At 38.6% G+C, this 23,348-nt stretch overlaps 1 protein-coding gene across 1 annotated transcript in view; it reads right to left on the reverse strand.

The window, feature by feature from the left end:
* plch2a (phospholipase C, eta 2a) overlaps window positions 1–19,928 on the reverse strand; it is a 97,387-nt gene extending 77,459 nt beyond the window's left edge. The window contains exons 1-2 of the mRNA XM_088082664.1: window positions 19,114–19,928; window positions 1,481–1,627 (exon numbers count right to left, since the gene is read on the reverse strand). Coding sequence (XP_087938790.1) covers window positions 1,481–1,627; window positions 19,114–19,378 — 412 coding nt within the window. The 5' untranslated portion in view covers window positions 19,379–19,928. The remainder of the gene's footprint in view (window positions 1–1,480; window positions 1,628–19,113) is intronic.
* Between the last annotated feature and the right edge of the window lie 3,420 nt (window positions 19,929–23,348).

The following is a 23,348-nucleotide window of genomic DNA, read 5'->3' on the forward strand; positions in this document are numbered from 1 at the left end:
CCACGCAGAGCCAGAGAACATGCTGCCAGCGAAGGCTACAGAGGCCAGACTATTGTGATCTTCTCCTGTGACTGAGACCTGTCAAGGTGTCAAATGAGGACTGCAGGGACACACAGGGGGAGGCTGTTGCCAGTGGGGTGTGACAAAAAGCTAGGAGCATGCATTAATCTACTGAACAGATGACACGTCTCTGTAACTCCTGACAAACTATCTACAGGTGTAGAGCTCAGAGGACACAGTGCATCACTCTTACTCTCTCTTCACACAAAAACTGATCAGCTCCAGAAAGTTTGGATTTTGTGTTACATTTTACTCATCTAGCCGTTAAGGGCTTAAGATTGTGGATACATGTTGTGATTAGTTTTCGCTGTTTTTAAGAGCACCCCGTCCTCTGTGTCATTTTCATTTAGTGGTAAGTGTGAGTAAGACACTTTGGGCAGATTAAAACTGATGAATTATTAAGTCGACTTAAGAGGCTTATTAAATCCTGGCCTAGAGAGGAGGGAGAGCAACAGGAAACTGAGCCCATAAGTCCCCATGAGACGCCCAGCCATACTGGGAGCTGCTGCAGGAAGTTCCTTTGCTGTCTTTTATTAGAAATAATCATAATCATTGTTTTTATATTCAAATCACAAAATATTCTGGAGGTCTTGAAAGATTAGTAAATATAACCAAAAATGCGAGTGCTGGCTGGCAACTTAATAAAAATACTCTGGCGGGGAAAGAGTTAATATAGTACAGCAATATTTTGTGTGCTAATATTGTATTGATACACTTCTTTAAGTATTGGTAGTATTATTATATAAATTAATAATATAGCAATATACAAAAGAACCTTTTGGTATCCTACCAGAATAATAAAATCCATTGATTTTTCAGTCTGCTAGAAATTAGCTGCTATAACAAAATTGACTGAAATGGGATGAATAGACTAAAAACTTAATCGGTTTTTAATGAAATCATTTTAGTTTAGGTTCAAAAACCATGCCTCCCCTCAATATGTCTCATGTGAATATCGCGTTGTATCAGCAGTAGCTATTCTATGCATACTGGGGTTATTTTCCTCACTGTAAACATGATATCAAATGTTTATTTTTTCCCTCTAATGAATTCTGAAACCTGTTTAATTAATACTAGTTGGCTTGGGTCATTAAAGTGAAAAGCGCAAGTCTGGCTCACAGCAGCCGGTGCAGACACTCTGTATGTGTTTACACAAAAAGCTGTGGCCTTTGTCTTTCTAACCCACTGAATTGTTAAAGGCTCACTGGGTTGAGCCTCTTGGTAGGATGACATATGGAGATTGAGAGTGATAATATGCTCAAGGGAGTCCTGTCAGCAGTCACTGAGCCCATTTCTGTCACATGAAATATGGCACAAATGGCTTTCCATAAGTTTGAATCATGAATGCACTGAACTCCAGGAGCAGGACTGATTTGAAATGCTGCTCCCCTGTGACTATAAGAGGAAAGAGGACACTCACTTTTGGCCTTTTCATTCTTGCGCGAGGGCCTCCAGCGGATGCAGGACTTGTGTTCGTCCAGATAGAAGAACCGCACCAGTCCTTTGGATCCGCCGCGGAGCTTCACCATCTGGGTCCCCATCTGCATGGAGTTCATACATTTCTCCACTGCAGGCAAGAAAACAAGAAGACAGAATAAATAAAAAATGGGTTGGAAAGTTGTCAGAGGGGAGAGCACTGGAGTGTACACTGCAAAAAGTGTGTGACAGGCAAAAATGCGCATACAAAACATGTTTTCGTTCAAGGGATTGAGCATGTGTGTGGATGTATTTCCACAAAATTCCATCTGGGCTGACATGCAAAACAGTTATTTACGTATACACTCACATGAACACAATGTGAGGAAAATGCATTGGATATGCCTGTCACTGACAGGGTTTTGCTTGTCTCTTGGGAAGAAGAGAAAGGGAGACAAGATAGATGACAGCAAACGGGCAATTTCTCCACAAAGTCTTTCAACAAGATCTCTACTTCACACTGTGGTCTATGACAGAACAACAACAGTAAAAATTAATTCAATCAGGAGATCTTTTTATATATAAGCATTTCTGTGGTGGCCTAAATCTAACTGGAATCATTCTACACCTTCTATGAAAAAAAAGAAACAACACAGAGAGAATAACACTTAAATAAGACATGCCAAAACCCAGAAGACTGGTACCGAAAACACAGCCAGGCCTCTCTGTGCCCTTGTCTTTATTTTGGGGGAGAATTTGACAGTTCCTCTACAGGAAGCTAATGGCCAAACAGCCCTGGGCTGTGACTACTCCCTGTGTGGCCATAGTATCAATTATCAAGTGTCTGTCACATCCTATCAAACTATTTCCCCACAACATGCAGAAAATGAGGCCAACTCAGCACACACATTTGAAATAAGGGTAGCAGACTGACACACATGACAATCAACATGCCTGCTGCTTAACAGAAGTTTTTTTTTTTATTACCAGATAATGATTCAACTCAGCCATAAGATAGGACTTACTGTAAGGTTTCAAATAAAAGCTGATATTTAAATAATTCAACAAAAAGCCAGTCACTAATAAAGCTTGGTAAAAAAAAAAAAAAACATTGGAGGAGTGTACTACTGCCACCTGTGTTTTCCCGTTTCTTCTGGAAAATTCATTAGGAAAAGCGTAATGAGTACAAACTGGAATGGCTGTTTGTGGTTCATCCAGCATAACGTATAAAAAGCATAGACAGCTTAGCAGCATTGCCACAATGACCTAAACTACCCAGATATGTGTGGACAGGTAATGTTGGAGCAGAATCTCTGATGGATAACAGATTTATATTGTCTCATGATATAAATCTATACCAGAGAAATGACAGATACTCGTGAACACCAAATGTGTTAGAAAGAAAAAGGGAGAGCAGCAGAGCAGTGGTTATGACATGACTCTGCTGCTGCACCGATGGGGTGAGTGATGTAAAAATGGCCAGTATGTTTGATTTATCAGGAAACAGGAAAAGATGGAGCGTGGTATGAACTAGGGCTGCACGATAGAATGATTAAGATAATTATTTCTGTCAAACTGCTGGTGATACAGCTTTCTAATGCTCATGAGTAGCTTTATTAACCTCCCGAAACAAATGACATAACGTAATGTCATTCATTAGGCGCTCTCAATCTAACCTGTTTACTGTCTGTCTGCCACAGCCTGGCTGTTTATTCTCACTCCCTGATTGGTCACACTGTACACCGATCCATGTATTCTCCAGTGCCTTGACAATTACATATAATTTTCCTTAACAGAAATACATGTTTAATACAATTTAAACTCGGACACAAACAAGACCAGCCACCAAGCTACTGCATACAGTAACATGAAAACATTACATAAACATATTTTCAGTGTGATTGTTTTTAATTTGCCGCATAACGTTAGCTACAGCAGCTGAATGGGTAGGTAACTCATCTAATGCTCCCATGACTGACTAACCAGCTGTTTCATTAGAATCAAGTGACGTAATAACTAAAGGTAATATGAATAAAACGTACATTTCCTTATCCGTGAAAAATATTTTGTTTGAGTCATGTCACATACATTTTCAGTCGCAATACATAATCCCATGCTACTTGATGACATCATCAAAGTCAAACTTTTGTTGACGATTTGGGAAATGGCAGAAATAACATACTGAGGGTTTAAAACAGACCACAGTTGAGATTTTTATTGTATATTTATTCCGTTTACATTGTCAGGTAAAAAGCTGTCTGTACAAAGAGCTTGACTTGCTGCAGACCAGAATTAAGATTTATTTATCTATTTACTTTATTTTTTGACATTGTTGTTTTGAATCTACTTCAGATTTGTGAATTGTTCTGCAGTTTTTGTCATGTTCTGTTGATAAAATATAGTTTAAACCACAGTTAACTGTTTGGTCTCTTTATTCCTCACTCAGCCTTTAAACTTGTAAGAAAGATTGATTGGACCTTTTTAACATGATAATTATATATTAGATACTGATTGATGTAGTGTTTATCATGATAATATTTTTGGCCATATAACCCAGCCCTATTTTGAGTTAAATTAGGGCTGGACTAGAAAACAGGTAAAGTTGTGCCAGAAATTGCTTCCCTGAAAGATTTTGACTGACTTAAATGTGTAGGTATAAATGCCTGTTTATTTATGTTTGATGAGACTGATTTGTAATAAAGAAAGGTCACAGAAAACACCAACCATGGCACCATGGCTCCATAACAGCTTCGAATGACTGAGTTACAGCTGGATCACGTTTTGATCCATTTGACCTGAATGCAATATCCAGATGATAAGCTGTGCAAGTAAGTAAACTAGCAGTGATGGATGGTGCCATTGATTGGGCCCGGCTGTGGAGCCTACCCCCAGGGGACTGTTAATGTAGTTCACTTCTGTTCTCCTAACCTCTGCTATCGAATTTCTGCTTAGGACCCTATCAGCAAAGGGCGCAACATCAACGCCAGCGCAACGGTAGACTGACAGTACATCCAAAACAAGGCTGCTATGTGAGCTCAAGCTGTCCTTTTGACCAGAACAGGCTAATCAGAGCATCTCTGAAATCTTAGTAAAGACAAACATTTTGTACACTCTCACTGTAAAAGGTTAAAAGGCAAAGGAGATTTGCACCACTACTTTTTGACTACTTTTTGACTATTTTGACAACCCAGTACAAATTGCCTTCAGGGACAGGCAGTCTGAATTGTGCACAGCCATTCCCATATTTACATGATATTGCCTCTTTGCCTTCTCTGCTTCAACACATCCTACAAACTATTTGTGATCAAGCAAAACCCAGCCCTGAGTCTCTTTTCACCAAAGACAACTGTCTTTATTATTTTCAATTCAAGTCCAACCATTGGCTTGTTGCACTTGTGGACAAAATGAAGGGGACATTAAATTTGGGTGTCATCTGCACAATTGTGTTAGGTAATTTTCTTATTTGTAGAATTTAGGCCTAATCAGTGCATGTAAATATGACATAATAAAAAAGATGGTCCACTCAACAAGGCATGTTAGCTGTTTCCCTTTCACTGCCCACTGCCCCACCTCCTGGATGTGATCACTGCGTGGAAATTTCAGACTGCAGGAAGCTCCCACTCTGTACAACTTTCACAGATGGAAAGTTTCATTGATTTGACCATGGAATCTTTTTGGTAATAGAGTGGAGCAGGAATCAGTCCTAGAACCTGGAAAATGAGTTAACATTTTAGCACTCCTGTTCCCTTGTCTTGAAGTCACCTGGTTTTCTGAATGGGTTCTTGTTTAGTTGCCTGAAATAAGGCCTGTGGTTAATACAAGCATAAAAGACTTTGGAGGTTTGTTCTTCGACATAAAATACAATCAGTCAATATCCTACTCTGTAAATTTGGAAACTTTTAAGTATCTTTAAAAAAGGCTATCGCTTACAAGTGGAAAAAAGAAGATGACAGGACGTGATCACACCATACACGGCTTTGTAGCCTTGTTGTGGTGGTGACAAAGTCATGTGACCATGGTGTCGTTTGTTTAAAGTCTGATGTTACCTTTTCACTTCTCTAGATTGCATTTACGCTTCAAAAATCCTTAATTTGTGAAGATTATTATTGCTAAATAAAATGAGAAAGTATCATAAATTCTTGTTTACTACAGAGGTTATTTTCTGCAGTAATCCAAAATTAAATTAAAAAATCCCATTGGATTTTGGACAAGGGAACCAGGGCTGCACATACTTGGGACTAAAAAAAGTAATCTCTGCAGCACTCTATGGTGGTCACAGTTAAATTAATGATTAATGATGCAATTTCAATTAAATGTTAGTATAACAGTCTTAAAAAACTGAGGTACAACAGAGAAAATATAATAACGTATTGCTGTTGCAGATTGAAAACATGGCCACTCTGGGCTTCCATACTTCGTAGATATTGATCATTCCATGATTACATGTAAACTAATGCAAGGAATAAACTGGAAATGCAAAGCAGCTGAACTTGTTAACAGTACTGTCTGGTGGAGCAGAAATGACGTAACGTTTGACTCTCCAGTTACTCTGTCCAGCAGACACACAAAAGGACAACCATCCGTTTTGAAATAATCGATACTGCAGCCACCACGGTGCCCACAGAATCACTCTTGGTCACAGTATGCCTTTTGATCCCATTTGAGGCTGGATCTCTCTCTCTCTCTCTCGCTCTCTCTCTCTCTCTCTCTCTCTCAGTTTTATCTTATTTAGCATTTACTGTTAATAACTTTGTTGGAGTCTCTCTTATATATATATATATATATATATATATACATATATATATATATATATATGTGTGTGTGTGTGTGTGTGTGTGTGCGCGTGTGCGTGCGTGTGCATGCCACAGCAATTGTAACTACCAATCTATCAATGTAAAAAGTCAACCCAAAAGGAAGGAAAATAGTACTTTAGTATTGCTAAAAATTCAGAAAAATAAATCTATAAACGGGTAACATTATACATAAAATAATCAGCAATATAATTATTTATTTTTAATTTTAATTAATCACTATAACATAATTTAACAAAAGTCTGTGACTAGACCTTTGAAGCTGTTCGTTTGCAAAAGAAAGAAAACAACAAACTGTGACATGACATGGACATGGAGCTCAGGTCCAGAGAAGTCGGTGGTGTTTCTGGATTTTGTTGATATCTGGCTTTCACTTTGCATAGAGGGGTCTTAGCTTGCATTTATAGATGCAGTGATTAACTGTATTCACTGTCAGTGGTTTTCAGTGTCCCCAAGCTCATTTTGTAATATCCCACAGTTATGTTGGTATTTAATGCAGTGCAGCTTTATGGGTCAAAGGTCATGGCCATTCATATTTGGTTTGTAGCCTTCTTCCTTTCATGCAGAGATTTCTCAAGGTTCTCTGAATCTTTTGATGTTATCATTGCAGATAGTTAATGGGTTTGAACACCAAATATCTTGTTTTTGGAATGCATCGCATTGTATTCACAATGAATAGTTTTTCAGTGATGGATGAAAAAGCTGTGTTTGTAAGTGTTTTTCAGCATTATCTAATCTAGACCCCATTCAAAGAGTTTGGGCAACCCAAAACTAAGCTTTCATTGATGTTGTTTTTCGGGGTTGTTAGTCTGTAAAACTATACACACTGGCATGCAGCATTGTCACAGTGCACAGAGAGCGTGCATAAAGTGAAAGGCACATAATGAATGCTACGATAAGTTCACAATGACACTCAGATTTACAGGCCTTTACATTCCAGTATTGTAAACTGAAACAATTCTTTAGCACTTAAAGTTTAACTAGTATACTGGTGTTTTTGATAGGCTTTGAAATGGTGATGAGCCACCAACACCTCATCTCAAAACCATCACAACAGGATACACATCTATGATTAGGCCTAATTAGGAAAAAAAAGTTTGTCCAAACTCCATTTCCTTTGGAAAGAAAACTAAAAAAAAAAAAAAACGGAAAAACTTCCTACATAAAATGATCAGTGGTAAGATTTTTTCTTTTCAGGAGATTTAAATTAAAATTATGTAATATCAGACTTTTACTTGACCTTTAAAATTGTTCCCAAAATACTTATCAGACGAGCTTACACAAGTACTGAATGTCAATCAAGTTCTCAATGTACTTGTGTTCTCAGTCTGTACTTAAAGAAATGCAACTTGTTTGTTGGTGCACATTACAGAAGAAGGTCCACACTTGTGTAGGATATAATGACATGAGTCCACAGTTGGCTGGTACATAATGACACAAGTTCCCTCTTGGATAGCACAGAGTGATATTCACACTCCACCATGTAAAGCACATACAAACACATTTAATAATACTTATGAAAAAAATCTCATCTGAAAAATGTTATTATGTTTGTGTAACAGAATACAAAGTCTCAACTTTTGTGGATGGCTTAAGCTTTTTATGGCTTGATACTGTATTAATGGGAAATCATGCCCATTTCTAAAATACATAAATATTATTTTGTATTATATATATTGTATATTACATATATTTATATATACTGATTGATATATATTTATATATATTGATCTAAGACAGTCTAAAAACATAAGTGAACATGGGCAGCTCTCTCCCATATCCAAATACCAGAGTGCTTGTGATGTCATGTGATATTAAATGTAGAGTTGCTCCACTGATATAGAATGGTGAAAGATTTTCTAGATGACACTGAGAGCAGTCAGGGCAATGTTATAAGTGTATGGGAACATTTTCTATTACAGAACTGAGAACACTAATTTAATACAGTTCATTTGGGTGTAAGAGATAACAAACATTCTGTTGGTCCACAAAAGTAGGCTCTCAATCAGCAGGAGGAGCAGCTCCAGACTTTATACTTCACGCCATTACAAGTTTGAGACTTCTTTCTCTAGTGTCTGTATCAGAGAGATGACTGATCATTCACAAAAACTCCTATATTATAAATACCATTAAAGATTGTTAGTCACTGACAATCAATATCAAGAAATAGTACTTAAAGTTTTCTGTTGGTCTACTCATTTATATCATGATAGGTTGTCAATGTGTTTTCAACACAAGGTAAAAAGGAGCACACTCTAAACAGCACCTGAAAAACTTTTTCAGGTGCACGACTCAAAAAGCAATGTCCAAAAAAAACTGAAATGACATCTCTATTTCTAATTTCCTCAAAAAAATAAATAATTTCATTATTACATTTTTATAAGATTATTTTCTTTAAAAAATAATGCATCTTACTTCTTCTTTTTCTTATTTCTTTGTCATTTAACCATGCTGAAATGTGAATGTCACTCTGTACTATATATCTCGGTGGGAACTTGTGTCATTATATACTAGCCAACAGTGGACTCATGTCACTTTATACAACACAAGTGTGGGCCTCTTTTCTGTAATGTGGAGCAACAAATAAAATGGATTCCTATGAATAAAGATGGAGAGCACACATACATTAGATTTCATAATTTTGCAACTATAACAATTAACGCAAATTCACCCGATTCCTGTGTATTCTGGGAGACCTTGCAATTTTGTCATATCACTGCAACTTTACAGAATACTAAACCAGTTAAAATCTGATTTTCATTATACATCTGCCCACAGCTAATCCACTCAGTTCCTAAGTTGCCCTCTAAATATCTCTGAATGGCTCTGATTTACGAGGAAAACTTTGGACCAGCAAAGCTACTTTTAAATTATTTGCTTCATTTTATGCAAATATTGGCTTGAGAAAAAGGCATCATCCAACAACCATCCTTTTTTTTTAAATAATAACATCTTTGTTTTAATATTCTTATCTCAATAGAAAAAATCTTTAAGTCCTCAAAAAGAAAACTTAAAACTTAACACTGCAAATTTAAAAAAATTTCACCAGAGGCCTTCATACATGATTTTAAGGTGATTTAGAGCATGATCAAGTGGGGACATAAGAAATGTCCCCTGTTGGTTTTTCAGTTCCCTGTTGGGAAAATGTAAAAAATGTGTAACGACACCTAGGTCCACTGGTATATATTCGTGAGTGCACATGCACACATGCGCGCGCACGCGCACACACACACACACACACACACACCATGAAATGGTTGACACAGTTTGCTCCTGGACCCAATTTTCTTTGGTTCACTGCGCTTTAATTGTGCCCCCTGCCCTTTTAAGCAGATTTAAGGGCATTTATTTGTGATGCACATTGTCGACAACGATATCCTCTAAAAGTAAAACACAGAATCTAAAAATATGAGTCTCATAGCCGGTGTGTTGATGCAAGGAAAAGGCTGTATGACTTTTGACGCTTATTGCAGCCATTAGACATGCTTATGTTTTTAAAGTACCTTGACAGACATTGGCAGTGTGTCACAGCCACTGCTGCAGCTCAGACTACTAAGTGTGTTGGTAAGCAATCACATTACAATAACAGACTTCCAGTTTCAGAACACCTACATGCACATGTCCCTTTCCCCTCACACAGTATCTCTCTTGTGTCTGTCTTTGCTTTCCCTGCAATGCCCCTGCAGCCCCCTAAAAAGATGCCTTGTAGTTTGAAAACCCTTGGCCTCTGACTTAGTGTTTGGAAACATTATGGCTGCACAGTAACATGTAGAGACAATGAACAAGATGGTGAATAGGACTAAAACTGTCTGCTGACATTATTCAACTAAAACTGGGAAGGTCTGTATCTAGAAAAACAAGCACACATGTGGATCCATGTGTTATACAATGTTCCTTCATGTGTGCATTTCTTAATCTTACCTTCAAAGCATCAATTAAGTTATTTTGTGTGTGCCAGAAATGTAGCAAACTGTGACTGACCAAAACAAGGACATACCAAACTATCAATTTTGAGCACTGTTACAGCCATAAGAATTACAGCAGAGTTCCCATTAAAGGAAATTGACAACAGTTAACTTGGGATAGGTATTAAACTTAATACCTTTTTGGTGCCTGTCAACAAGCAGCAGCAAGTATTTAAAATCTATAAAGTCATGAGAGATGTAGGGCTGTACTCAACTCAGAATTATTTCAGTCAAATTGGATTTGGCTGTCATATACAAATATTTTATTACAATAATTTCGCTTTTTTTTTTGCATAAAGTTTTAACATTTGAGCGGGGCTCTGCAGGACATTCAGTGTGTAAGCAGCACACTTATGTACTGTAATACAATGCATAAGCTAACTACGCTAACAACGGATCAGAAACATACAAAAACATTTTTTTCCCAAACACTAGATATCGAACAAAAGCCAGAGATTGTGTTGTATTAAGTTTCTGTGAGCTGTAAATTCACTATTTCTATGCAGAAGAGTGAAGATAACATTATGTCAGAGCCTTACAGTGCAAATTCTCTCCTCCTCTGTAGTGCTACATCATGTCCGCAGCTGCATGTACCAAAGAGTATTGTGAATATCAAGAGCACTCACTCTGCAGCAAAATCTAGGGACCAAAACGTCCTCAGAAGTTCACTGAACAACACAATTACTAGCAAAAAACAAATTGACAACAACAAACTGAAGCAATCTCAGTCAACTGAGGGGTCTCCAACTGATGATTCCAATCTGTGACTTTTAAGGGGCAGCCCTAGAAAGATGTCATCAAATGTCTGGTCAAAGTTGAACTCTTGCTCACTAAGTCTCTGATCAGATAGTTCCTCATATGTTAACAATATATTAATCATAATGATGTCAGTTTTAGGCCTGTACAACCGCTTGTGTTTAAACATTTTAAGTGATACCCACTACTTCATGGAACCAGCACTGATATGATACTATGCCCCATCATTTATAATGTTAAGTGAAAATGCACTGAAAAATCATGAAGTGAAATTTGTACATGAACCATTGCAAAAAACACCTAAACAAGCAAATAACCAACGCTATTTGAGATTAATTTTCAATGTACTGTGGGCGAAAGGACATATTATCCATAACCAATTAACCCTTACTGATTTTACAGCTTGGACTCTTTGATGCAACATAACTGCAACATGGCTGCAGACCTGCTTTGTATTGATTTTTAGGCATAAGTTATTTCTGTAGTTGCTTGCTGATTGCGGCGCCCGATGCCAGTTGCAGAGTTAAGGATCAGGACTCCTTCAGCCAGAGAGTGGGCAGTAATCCAAGACATGAGCTGCTGTCAAAGTTTGGTTGGAAAGAGAGGATCCAGACTCTGCAGGCTCTCAGGTCAGGACAGCACACTGCTGAAAACATATCTCCCAACACGAGTATCTCATCCTCCTCCTCCTGTCAAAGATGAGCTGCAGACTCTCTAACAGCCATCACAGTCTCCTGGCCAACATTTACATCAGCTGCCATAACAACCAGAGCTCACAGTGAAGCCAGAGAGCTCCACTGTCAACACACTCTGTGTGTTCACTTCACTGACATTAAAAGGAAACTGCCAGGATATCCGACTCTCCAGACTAAGAAAACAAACAGAAAGGTATTAGCGAGTCCCAAAATTTCTCAGTTATGTTGCATTCACACATTTTATTTCACCAGTGCAGCGAGAGGCTAATCAAACCGTAACCAAACCCACTTAGGTGTGTGGAACACACTTTTTGTTTGCCTAAAACACAATTCACTCACGAATGAGGAGGCGGGGTACGAGGCCACATTCTGCTCAATCTCCCCTGCCACTCGACTAAAAGGAGAATGTGTTTGCGGTTGTGATGTAGCAAGCTGTGTGTGGGAACCCCCTTGGGAAGTCAACTAAATCTTTGAAATACCTTCCTACTGTACTTTACTTAGGAGAACACATAGTATGGTTTGTGGGTTTAATCCACAGAGGAAGTACAGCCTGTGGGCTCTCCATGTCCACATTTTACTTTGATGGTCAGACACTGTGGCCCACATTTACAGTGCAGAGCAATCAACCAATCCAACGTCAATGTCAATGCAAGCCATGACATAATTACTCAGGGAAAGTACTTGTTATTATTATGGCTCATATACAACTACAATCCTAGACCAGCACCCATTTAGCAGTAAGTGGTGGAAGAAAATGCATCTGACCCATTGGAAAGGTCAGTCATAGCCTATGGAAGGATGATTAATCCTGGGTAATAAAGGCCAGTGCAATCAGTTAACCAACAGTTCAGTGGTTTGGGACTTTGTGTTCACAGTTGGTGCTGAGGCTCCAGGATGTGGTACACTCCACTCATTCCTGTACTGTCTAGAGACCCTTTTACAGTTTGTTTATGATGATGTTTGTAAGGATGCACACACAAAATGGCAACAGAAGTGTGGTTGAGTGAAATAGCTTGTCAAGCTACGCAAAGGCATTACCCACCAAAGACAGTGAATTTGACAAATGGTTAAAACGACTTCCAGATCTGAGTGCTATTATTGAGTCTGTAGACCACATAAGCAAGTTGCTCAATATTTTAGACCAGATCTATACACATATTGGAGGAGAAACGTAGCGTGTACACTAGGCTTGGGTGATACGTAATATTTCATACCTTCCTGAAGTTGCACTGTCCAATGTGAGTGCACTACTTACTTTTCAGTTTTTCTCTCAGTCACAGAAGACTAACTACGGTTAACTGCCTTGTTAACTCATCATAAAACACACTTCATTCAAACTCCACAGAAACAAAATAAAACTTACCTAAACTATCTTGGTTACACTTGTTAGTAATCTAGTTAGTAATTCCACTGTTTCAACAATCACCAGCTCCAGTTTGGTCTGAATAAATCCTTAATTCACCAAGTTAGATGTAAAAAAACATACTGTTAATGCCCAATCTCTCTCTGCCTGCCAGCTGCCGGCTGTTTACAATCCTGTAACTTCTCTTTTCACCACTAGGAGTCACTGTGTCTTGCAGCTCAGCTGTCTGTTCCACCAGTAGTGACTGGAGACTGAGCTCTGGTGGTGTGTGCTGTGCACTACATAAAGTGAGTTTAATAGATAGAGGAGCACCTGTATTTATGACACTATGGAAAAAATTCCTTTGGGATTTCTTAATACATCTGTATCTGTAATACTATAACTGGTTGGTGTAGATATACAACACAGATTTGAAGTATGAATTTGAAATGAATTTATGTACAATTTAGGGTTTTTACAATGACACCTACATGTGTTGATCGTCATTTCAATGGTGCTGCAACAAGCTACTACAACACATTTTGCTGAGTCATGTTAACACAGTCACTCGTTAAACTAAAACACAGTTTCTCTGAAACGGTTTTGATCCTGTCAGAAGGCTGTGGAACTTTAGTCCGCCGTTGGAATATTAACTCTGAAAACCAGATATGCAACATCCATAATGTTTTAATTTGCTACCTTGTTAAGATGGCTTGGGAAAAACACCTCTTCTTGTACTAACATGTGTGTGCATATTTTTGAAGTCAGCTGTAAAAAGATTTATACAGCAATTAAAAAGGTAAAATTTAAAATCAGTGACTTTCATGTCTATATGTATGTATACGTCTAACAATCAACAGTTTATTCAGACATTAGGACAGTATGGGCGTCAATCAGATGCAACTATAATCAGAAAGGCTGTGAAAACAAACACTTCATACAATATAAAGTTAACAGAAAAGATCCAGCAGTCTGTTTGAGTCATGTAAACCATTAAAAAAACTACAACGGAAAACACTGAAGAGCTCACAATGCTTAATGTAACAAGACACCAAATAAAAAGTCTGTTTGGGCTGACAAAACATCCACAGACTACACCTGAGGACTGAGACTGGCCTCCGGGAGACATACACCAAACTCATTCAACAGGCAAAGAATGACAAAACAAGCTCTGGATTATGTTCCCCATTTGTGGGGAAAAAAAAGAGGGAGGGACCCGTTCATTTGATAATGTCAGCAAGCTTTCAGCCATTACTCTTACTGCTGTAGGACCACTACAACCACAAAACATTCATAGGTGACACAAGTACAGTATATCACCCCCATTTCACATTCAATTTTTTTTTTTTTTATATCACCTGCCGCTGCACTTCACAAAATTCCACCAATGAAACTGCTGCACTGTTTCCTGAACTAATCTTTTTTATTTGCTGAGTGAGTTTATCCAGTTCTGCTCAAATTCACAAGTGTCTCCGTCATTTGGAAAAAAAAAAGGTCTGAAGGTGTTTCGTGGTGAAAGCCAAATGTTCTCGTTTCTTTTGTAATAGTCCAACTGTTCAACACCTAACAGAGGCTGGCATTCTCAAAACACTGATTAGACCAAGAATCAACTAAGGAGACACCGCAGTAAGAGCAGCGTTGGTTATTTTTCACACTGTGACAACAGACTGTTAAACCCTGCTTCCTACCAGAAAATACACAGGATCAAAAGTAAAAAACAACAAAGAAGAAACAGTTGGCGCAATAAACAACAACTAATGACATTTCTACGCGCTGGTGGAAACATAAGTAACACCTATATAATTACAAATTCACAAATTCAGTTTTCTGTAATAGCCAGTTTACACTACAGGATTTCAGCCCAGATCTTTCACTCCCTGAGAGTATTTGGAGATCTCTGACAAAAGCCTCAGATCAGAGGCAAAGCTGCACTTGCTCCTGTAAGTGACAATCACTGGGTGTAAATCTTCAAAGACACAATCTGAGAGAAAACAAGTTGGTGACTGCAGAAATGCTGAACGAGGTTTCAACAAGGCAGTCTACAAACCAATGGGTGACGACATGGTAGCTGCTTCCATTACTTAAAATATGCATATCACTTCTCTTGTGTGTTTAAGGTGGTTTGGAGACCAGACAGACTTGTCAGGGATTAATCCCAATGACATGTCTTGAATTGTTTGACCCCCTGTCACTTACTACTTGTGTAACTTGCAAAACAACAACTTCAAAATACCCAATCATAAGACAGACATCATGTAATGTGATAAGTATAACAATCTAAAGAGTTTTAGAGTTGTAAAGTGTGGAGGTGCCGCTAGTTCTAAAGTGCATTTAAGTAAATGACCTTTGGGGACATGTGAGGGATGGAAACAAAAGTCCAATCAATAAAACAAAAACTGAACAGAACACAAAGCTATGAGGAAGGTAAACAGTAAAAATAGTACAGTCAGTAGTAGACTGGGAGAGAGACAGAGGGATAAACTGAAGTAGAGTTTGATAACAGAAAAAATCTAAAGCACTCAAATGCTGCTTACACACTGTTTCTGAGAGAACAAAGACACAAAAGTAGCACAGACATGTTAAACACCTTGTAGAGATGGAGAGCAAGACAAAACTGGAGCACAAGACACAGAAAGGCAGTTCACTCTTCACTAGTGGGGGTCTGGGCTTGTTGCCATGGTTACAACATTAGATTTAAAGTGTTCGGGGATGAAGAGAAGACACCCATTGTGGAGGAACGCTGCAGTTAACAGGATATTCACACAGCTGAAAAGAAGCTCTGATCCATATCTGCAAGCTTGATTAATGAGAACACACAAGAATAGGAAGGTAAATTTGGTGCAAAACGCAGGAGTTTGTAGAATGTATTGTTAATATGTATGTAATGTAACATAATATGTAAAGAATATATTAACACAGTCATGTCCTGAATGTGAAGTCAGAGAAAAAATAATCATAAATGCAACGATTAATATTTTCATAAATATCAATGACTGCTGCATTTTGTAATCAAACATTTACCCTTTTTTAAACTTAAGTGCATTTTCCAGTACAAACACAACACTGCTAGTACAACCTCCTTGACTTGTGATTGGTACATTTATCGAAAAAAGTTTTTGCCACACTTTTTACTTGCAAATAGTGTTTGCCACACTTTGCGATAAATGTAACAATCACAAATCAGAAGACGAAGCGCTTTTTTGTTCTGGAACCATGTAATCCACGCTCACCAGGGTCCCGCCAACAAAAAAATCAACAGGTACCATAGTCAGCAGTGAGCTGACTGAAAGTCTATCTCTGGAGCTGCCATCCACTCCCCCCCTGGTGAAGGAGTCTCCTCGGAGCTGGGTGTGAGGCAGAAGGACCACGGGATGTGCTAGCTAGCCAACACTTGTCTCATTTGAGGTCTGATAAACAGTAAAGTTTCTGTGCCTCATGTCGCTATGTTCACTTTAAAAAAAATAAAAATACTAACTCTCAGGCATTGTTCTCTTTCCTGACTTGAAATCAAGCTCACAGGTATGAATGTTTTATAAAAATGTATACAGACAAATCTATTTTTTTTTCCTACAAGTTCTCACATCAAGTCTGTCTGCCATCCCATTTTGCAACATTTTTACTTTCACACATTAAGCCTTAACAACTAAACAAACGCGCCTGGCTAAGGTAGGTACACTTCTGTCTGAAATTAGATGAACACTAGCTTAAAGTAAATTAGAAAAAGTCTGTCAGTACAAATATAAATACACATAAGTTAGTCATTTCTATTGGTTAAGTCTATACTTTTGCCTGTTTTAGATTATGGTGAAACACTAGATGATGCTGGATTATCGGAAAATAATATCCCATGCTCCCATAGTTTGTCCTGAACTTAAACAAATAGATTTTTTGTACTCTGCAGAGTAGGGATTTCTGGCACAACCTCACCTACTTCCAAGCTGCATGGACAAGAGGAAAAGTCAGACGATGAAGACGATGATGATGAGAGTTCCACAAGCCAAAATGTGCCGGTTTCACTATAAGGTTGTTACACTTAACTAAATACACACATAGTTTATACATCAGTATTGTGACCTGTTTTGTAATCTGCACCCTGGGTTAGTTTGGAAATGCTGCCTTTGACATTTAAACACCACTTTCAAAATATACTTTGTGGGAAACCTTTCTGTTTTTCAGCAACACTAATTACCATCAACACTAGTCAGTTTAAGGCTTCTCCATCTCCTGACAACTTCCTGCAAAAACATGGTTGCCGTGTAATGGGACGACCCACATCAACACTAACAGGCTTTAGCACTCCTGCTGGAGGCCACAGCTGCTCTGGTTGGTTAATGGGGTTAAAGCAGGAGGCAGACAACAGGTGACGGCTACGGTAGTAGTTTCCCACTATAACACACCTGAGGCTGAGGTCAGGTAGGATGGGTGGGTGTCAACTCTGCGATGCTGCAGGGTAACCTGGCTTGCTGCTGTCCTGCTGCCATATTCACAATGTGGGTCAGGCAGGCGGAATCAGCTACTGTCAGGGAACCAGGTTAAGCCTGGGGGATTGTCTGGAGGCCATATGTTGCAGCTATACACACACACACATACACACAGGTTTTTCCATGGTGCAGATGGCCATGATGCTGGTGTTAAAGCAGCAACTTAATGAATACTTACAGTGTGGAAGTGTAAAGGTTAAACACAGAGCCACTTTAATATGGGAACATTAATGTCACCCTTTCTGCCCTCAGCAGGTAACACTGAGGTGCCTGTGAGCAACACAATGTCGCTCTGACTACTCCAGTGGGCACATCATCTCCAGACAGAGGTGCATTTCCCTTGTTAATAAAAGGTTCACATATGTTTTTAAGTGTTTAGTCAGTTACCTTGTGACCTGCAATACACAGCATGTAGTACAGTCTCAACAAACACATGTATTAAGGCTCAGGCTTATGGACACCATAAAGAAATCAAGGGATTCTGACAGCTGAAGTTGTACACAACAGATCTGAATAAAACGAGCAGGTGGTTCAGTGATACTGTTGCTTCTTGCACAAGAAAGACAAAAGTTTGCGTGACTGAAAAAAAAACCTTTTTTGGATTTTTGCTGATATTTCCAGACTTTTAAAAGAGCCATTTACACAAGAAAGAGTCTAGGAAAAGTCACTCCTTTTAAGGTGTCCCCCATAGGACCTAATCGCGGAATAAATATGTACAGTACTCAAGTGCGAAATTCATATAATTTTTTGGATTCTGTTTGAATTGTGCCATGAATTAAACATATAATGTTTGCCAATTTAAAGATAGCATTGCAAGTCAAGAAAGTTGCATTTTGTTGTATGTTTATCATAGTACCATTTAGTTTTGTGAGAAACTGCTCAAAAACAATAAACGTCACCAACATCAGCTGGCCAGGTAACTTCAATTTAGTTTTGTCTGTAAAGCCCATTATCACAAATCACAATTTGCCTTAGAGCATATGACGTCCCTCTGTCCCTGGACCCTCACAGCGGATAAGGAAAAACTCCCCAAAAAATGTGTAAGTGTATGTGTATGTGTAAGTACTGTGCATCCCAATACTAAACACACAGGCACCGTAGCTTCAGCAAGACAGAAAAATATGATGAAATCTGTGCTAAGTGTGTAGTCTTTGTAATTACAGATTTTTACAGTCTTATACTTAGGTCCCATGTTGGTCCACCATTAAAATCAAGGCTGAAGAACTGGTCACTCCACCCCTCTGGTCTCAAGACATTTCACTTTGTAAATGATCTGAGGCATCGGCACAGCTTGAGACCACTGCAACAACAAAAGCTGTCAGATTAAAGTGAAGGTTTTTTTTCTTGTATAAAATGAAGATTAAATGCCCCTGTAAACAAAACATTATGATCTCTATCCAAACACACTGCCAGTCAGCTAAACTAAGTCTCCACTGCTGACCAGCTGCAAAACACAAAATGACAACAAAGTTGACCACAAAGACGTGAATTACATCTCGGACTTGTGTATTGTTATTGCAAGGAATTTAGGCTGATCTCTCTGACATCCATCCAGTGTAACTCTCCCCAGTGTATCTGACAGCTTACCCATGTAGCCAAGCCTCCATTTAGAGAAAGCCACAATGCTGGTGCCTATCCAGAAGAACTCCTCCACCACATGGGACGGAGAGGCCTGCTGCTGGCTCTTACACTGAGCCAGAGCCTTCGGTTTGTCCTTGTCCCCCTCAGAGGAGAAAGCCCTTTTAGCTGGGGGTCCAGGCTTGTCTCCGTTGGCAGCCGTGGCAGTGGAACACATCAGTGCTGAAGACACTGGGCCAATGGGAAAAAAGCTGTTCTTCTTGGACGTGTTCATTTAGAATAACTGAGATTATATGTCTGTGCCTAAAAAACAAGGGGATGTTTCCACGAAAACTTAATTTGAGAAAAATGTCACTTTGGGTAAATTAGTGTTTCAAAATAGACATCTACCTCCTGTGCTTCTCAATAAGTAATAAATAATATTATTTATGGGTAATATTCTATATCCTCCCGTATTCTGCCTCCTTAAAAACTCACATAAAGAATAATCAGTCGCATTACTTGCTAGAAGTTTCCCTCCTGGGTTCAAAGCAAAATCCACACAAAAAAGCCAACAGAAGAATTCCTCTCAGTCTCCGAATGGCATCAACAGTTGGTCAATAATCTTGTGATGTTATTACTCCAGCAAACGTGCTTATTGCACCGCCATCTCTTCAATATTCCTCCATCTCAAAGAACAAAAGGATGCAGCAGTGTGTTTTCAAAGCTACAATCTCTCTTCATGCTGTGCCATCATTTCATTATTTCTTCCCTCAGCTAGCATTCATCAGCACTGCTGAGAAACGGCTGGCTTCTTACGAGACATGCAGTGCGGCTGCCATCGATGGAAAGCACAAAAGACATGGAAGCACAACACACAAACGGGAACTGTGCAACATGTGTTGGGCGGGCAGAAATCCTAAATCCCTAGGAAGCGATAATCCTGGTCTAGGAGCTTTGCTTAATGTGTGGAGTGAAATACAATGATCCACGGGGAAAGACAGAGAGCGAGGACAGTGGGACGGGATAGAGCCCTAATAAAGACATAGGTTTTTTTTTTTTACATTCCAGGACCAATTAAAGAGTCTGTTTGATGTCAGAAGGTTGCTTCCTCAGGGGGCTCTGGGTAGACTGAGCTCTGATATTCCCACACCTGTCTGCACACGTCACACAGCTCCAGCCGAGCTCCACATGAAACAATCCTTTTATCAATTACTCTGCACACTCTCCACATCTCTGGCTGCCTCACTGCAGCTCTGCATTATCAGGATAGATTGAAAAACAGCATTCTGTCTTTCAGTGTGCATGGAAATCCTTTAACATGCATGCTTGAACAAACACAGCAATTCTCACGGGTTTACTGTGTGCTAAAATGTCAGTACCATTATGCTACTTTTTATAAACCTTTAATACTTTCACCACATTGTCTCTGGCTGCTAAAACTCCACAACAAAACTAGCTCCAAAAAATGTAAAGTTGTGGAGTGGAATAGGTAGAAGTATAGGGCGACTCAGTCTGAGCACGTTGAGCGGTGTCAAACAGCTTCAGACCTCAGGACCTGGACCCACACTGCCTGACAAACAGGTGCCAGGTGCTGAATATGGAGCAGTTTCTCTTACGGAGCTGACAAAGTCTGACAATGAGCCCTCTGCACAGAAAGCCCTTTGCAGAAGAAGCTGTCCACTATAAGAAAACCTCATTCAAAATCACATTATTACCATTCATTAAGAATGAATCACTGGAAATTACTCAACTAAATCCAGCCCTCGAACTTAACCAGACAATTTATTTCATTTGTCTAAACAGGGATCATTAAAAACAAGTTATTCAAAAAAAAAGCAGAGATTACAGCTATCTGACGTCTCAGCTTTTTTATGCACTGTGTTGCTTTGCTGGCTTCTTCAATAAATCAAATCTGCCTGCATGAAAGCTAAACGATGTACTGCTGTGGACGGTGCTGCTGCAAAATGTATTTTTGCCACTTATAAAGACTAAGGACATACCGATCCAGTGATCTGCCATGATATATCGATTAAATGGGCAAACAATCCGTATCATCGATGCAAAGTGAAAAAAATAAATCCATACCAATCCTCTTTCAGATGCATCTCTATTTTGAAATTCTGTGTCACCATCACACAGCATCAGGCAGATGATGGCAAGCAGCCAGGAGAAAGACAATGAGAATGTCTTTACTCGGAAACAGATCATCAGTGTGGAAATGTTTTGTTTTCGGAGAAAGGAAGAGGAAGAATGTGCATTTGGTATTGTTTGGTATAAGCAAAGGTAGTTTTGCTTGTTTGTTTTTCATATCATAATTAATCTGTTGATGTATCTTTCGTGTTACCAATGATCCATTTATAATCAGGGTTCTTAAACCTTTTCCAATGTCAAATTCAAGCACTTTCAATGTGCATTTCAAGCTTTTCAAGCACCTTACAGCTGTGGTAAATTACATATTTGTACAAACACACACACAACCTAAATTGTCTTGTGTAACAGCAGTCCTTTGAAGGATGACAAATTAAAGGAAACAAAGTTTTTCATGTTCCAAAATGTATCACCTGTTAGGAGAATTTGCATCCTATCTATCCTGGTTGGGTCAATATAAAACAACTGTCTAAACAGCCACTCACCAAATAACTTCACTTTCAATAAATTCTTTATTGAAAATATCAAAAAAACACAACATCTGTCTTTGAGGTAGGCAGTCAGTCAGCTCAATGACCTTTTTACCACAGTACTGTGCAAATCAAGACAAAACTTGAGTTGCCAAACAAACAACATTAACAGCACAAAATAGTGCAAAAATATATTTAGCTTCAACACAAAATAGTGCAAGGTTAGGTTCATCTTATATAGGGTGGGGCCTATTTAAGGACTCGTATCACGGAAAATTTGATTTCCTTTCCTTTTTTTTGCTTACAAAGCATGTCCAGGTGCTACACACATGCAAAAGTATCAAAACATTTAGTCCACAGAGGAACTTACACAGCCCCTATTCAGAATTTGGGACTGTAATAAATACACACTGCAGCCAGTCTGGAAACATGGATAATTGTAAAGCAACAGCCTACAGTGTAAGAGGAGGCAAAAATGGATTAAAATGCTAAAGGAGCCCACAGGATCGCATTTCACCGGAGTTGAACCTTGTATGATTGCATCTGACAAACATATGAGTCACTGATTGAGGTAACAGTACTCTTACTTTAGCACATTATTGTGAGACTCTTCTCTCTCAAATGCAGAGAGATGAAGTCACTGATAGGCTCAAAGTTAAAGCAAGCCAGCAGCAGCAGAGAGCAGATGACAGCACACATGTACAATCACAATCAGTGGAGTTTCTGCTCTGAAGACACTGGATCATCTCTGTGAAATGGGACTGCAGTCTGACCAACACATGAAGCAGCCTCATGCTAGGTGAAGAGGAACACTGGACTTGAATCACTTTGGAAGGCTGGTAAAACACTAACATTGTTGCACAGATATGACTAAACATCTTTAAATGTTACCCTTTTCAAATTATATTCAGTGCATCCCTAACATAAAGAAGAGGAGGGGCAATTGGCAATAATAATGCAGCAGTCGCCTTAGTTTTCGTCTTTGGTAAAATTGACTGTTACTAAAACAATCACCAGAAATTTCTATTTCATCAACTTAAACCAAGACATAATTCAAATAGATGGGTCCACTTGTCTTTTTTCATTTTCATGTTAACATCATGCTGAGGCTGCCAGTTTGAAAATGAAAATAACAAGACAATTTCCCTTTCTATTTTATTATAACTTTAGAAGTGTTCTGCTTAGAAGACAAAAAGACATAGGAGATGAAAAATCAAATTATTTCTCAGTGGAGCTTTTGTTTTAATATTGACAGTAATTGCTTTGTCAATATTCTAACTTATTTTTCTTATTTTTCATTAATTTTCATTTTGTCACATCATTTACACATAAATTGAAATTTAAATGTAATTTGATTAAATTTTTTCGTTTTCACTCTTGTAGACAAAGCATAGTTGCGAGGCAGGAGAGGGCAGGTGCTGGACCAGGAACAGACAGTCATGAAAATATAAATGAATACCTCTAACTAGAATTTATTTAGTCTAAATTTATGTTGGTGGGCTGGTCATTGGCACTTCCTGTTCCTATGTATTACAGGGACATTGTATTGTGAATATAGAGGTTTTTCTATGTCTAGCCATATTGAAGGTATGACAGCTGCTGACCTGATTTTATTTTTTTATGCTACCTTTATGATTTGTTAAC

This window comes from Plectropomus leopardus, chromosome 9 (assembly GCF_026936395.1).
Source record: "Plectropomus leopardus strain MGB_pleo_1.0 chromosome 9, ASM2693639v1, whole genome shotgun sequence".
Classification (NCBI taxonomy): domain Eukaryota; kingdom Metazoa; phylum Chordata; class Actinopteri; order Perciformes; family Serranidae; genus Plectropomus; species Plectropomus leopardus.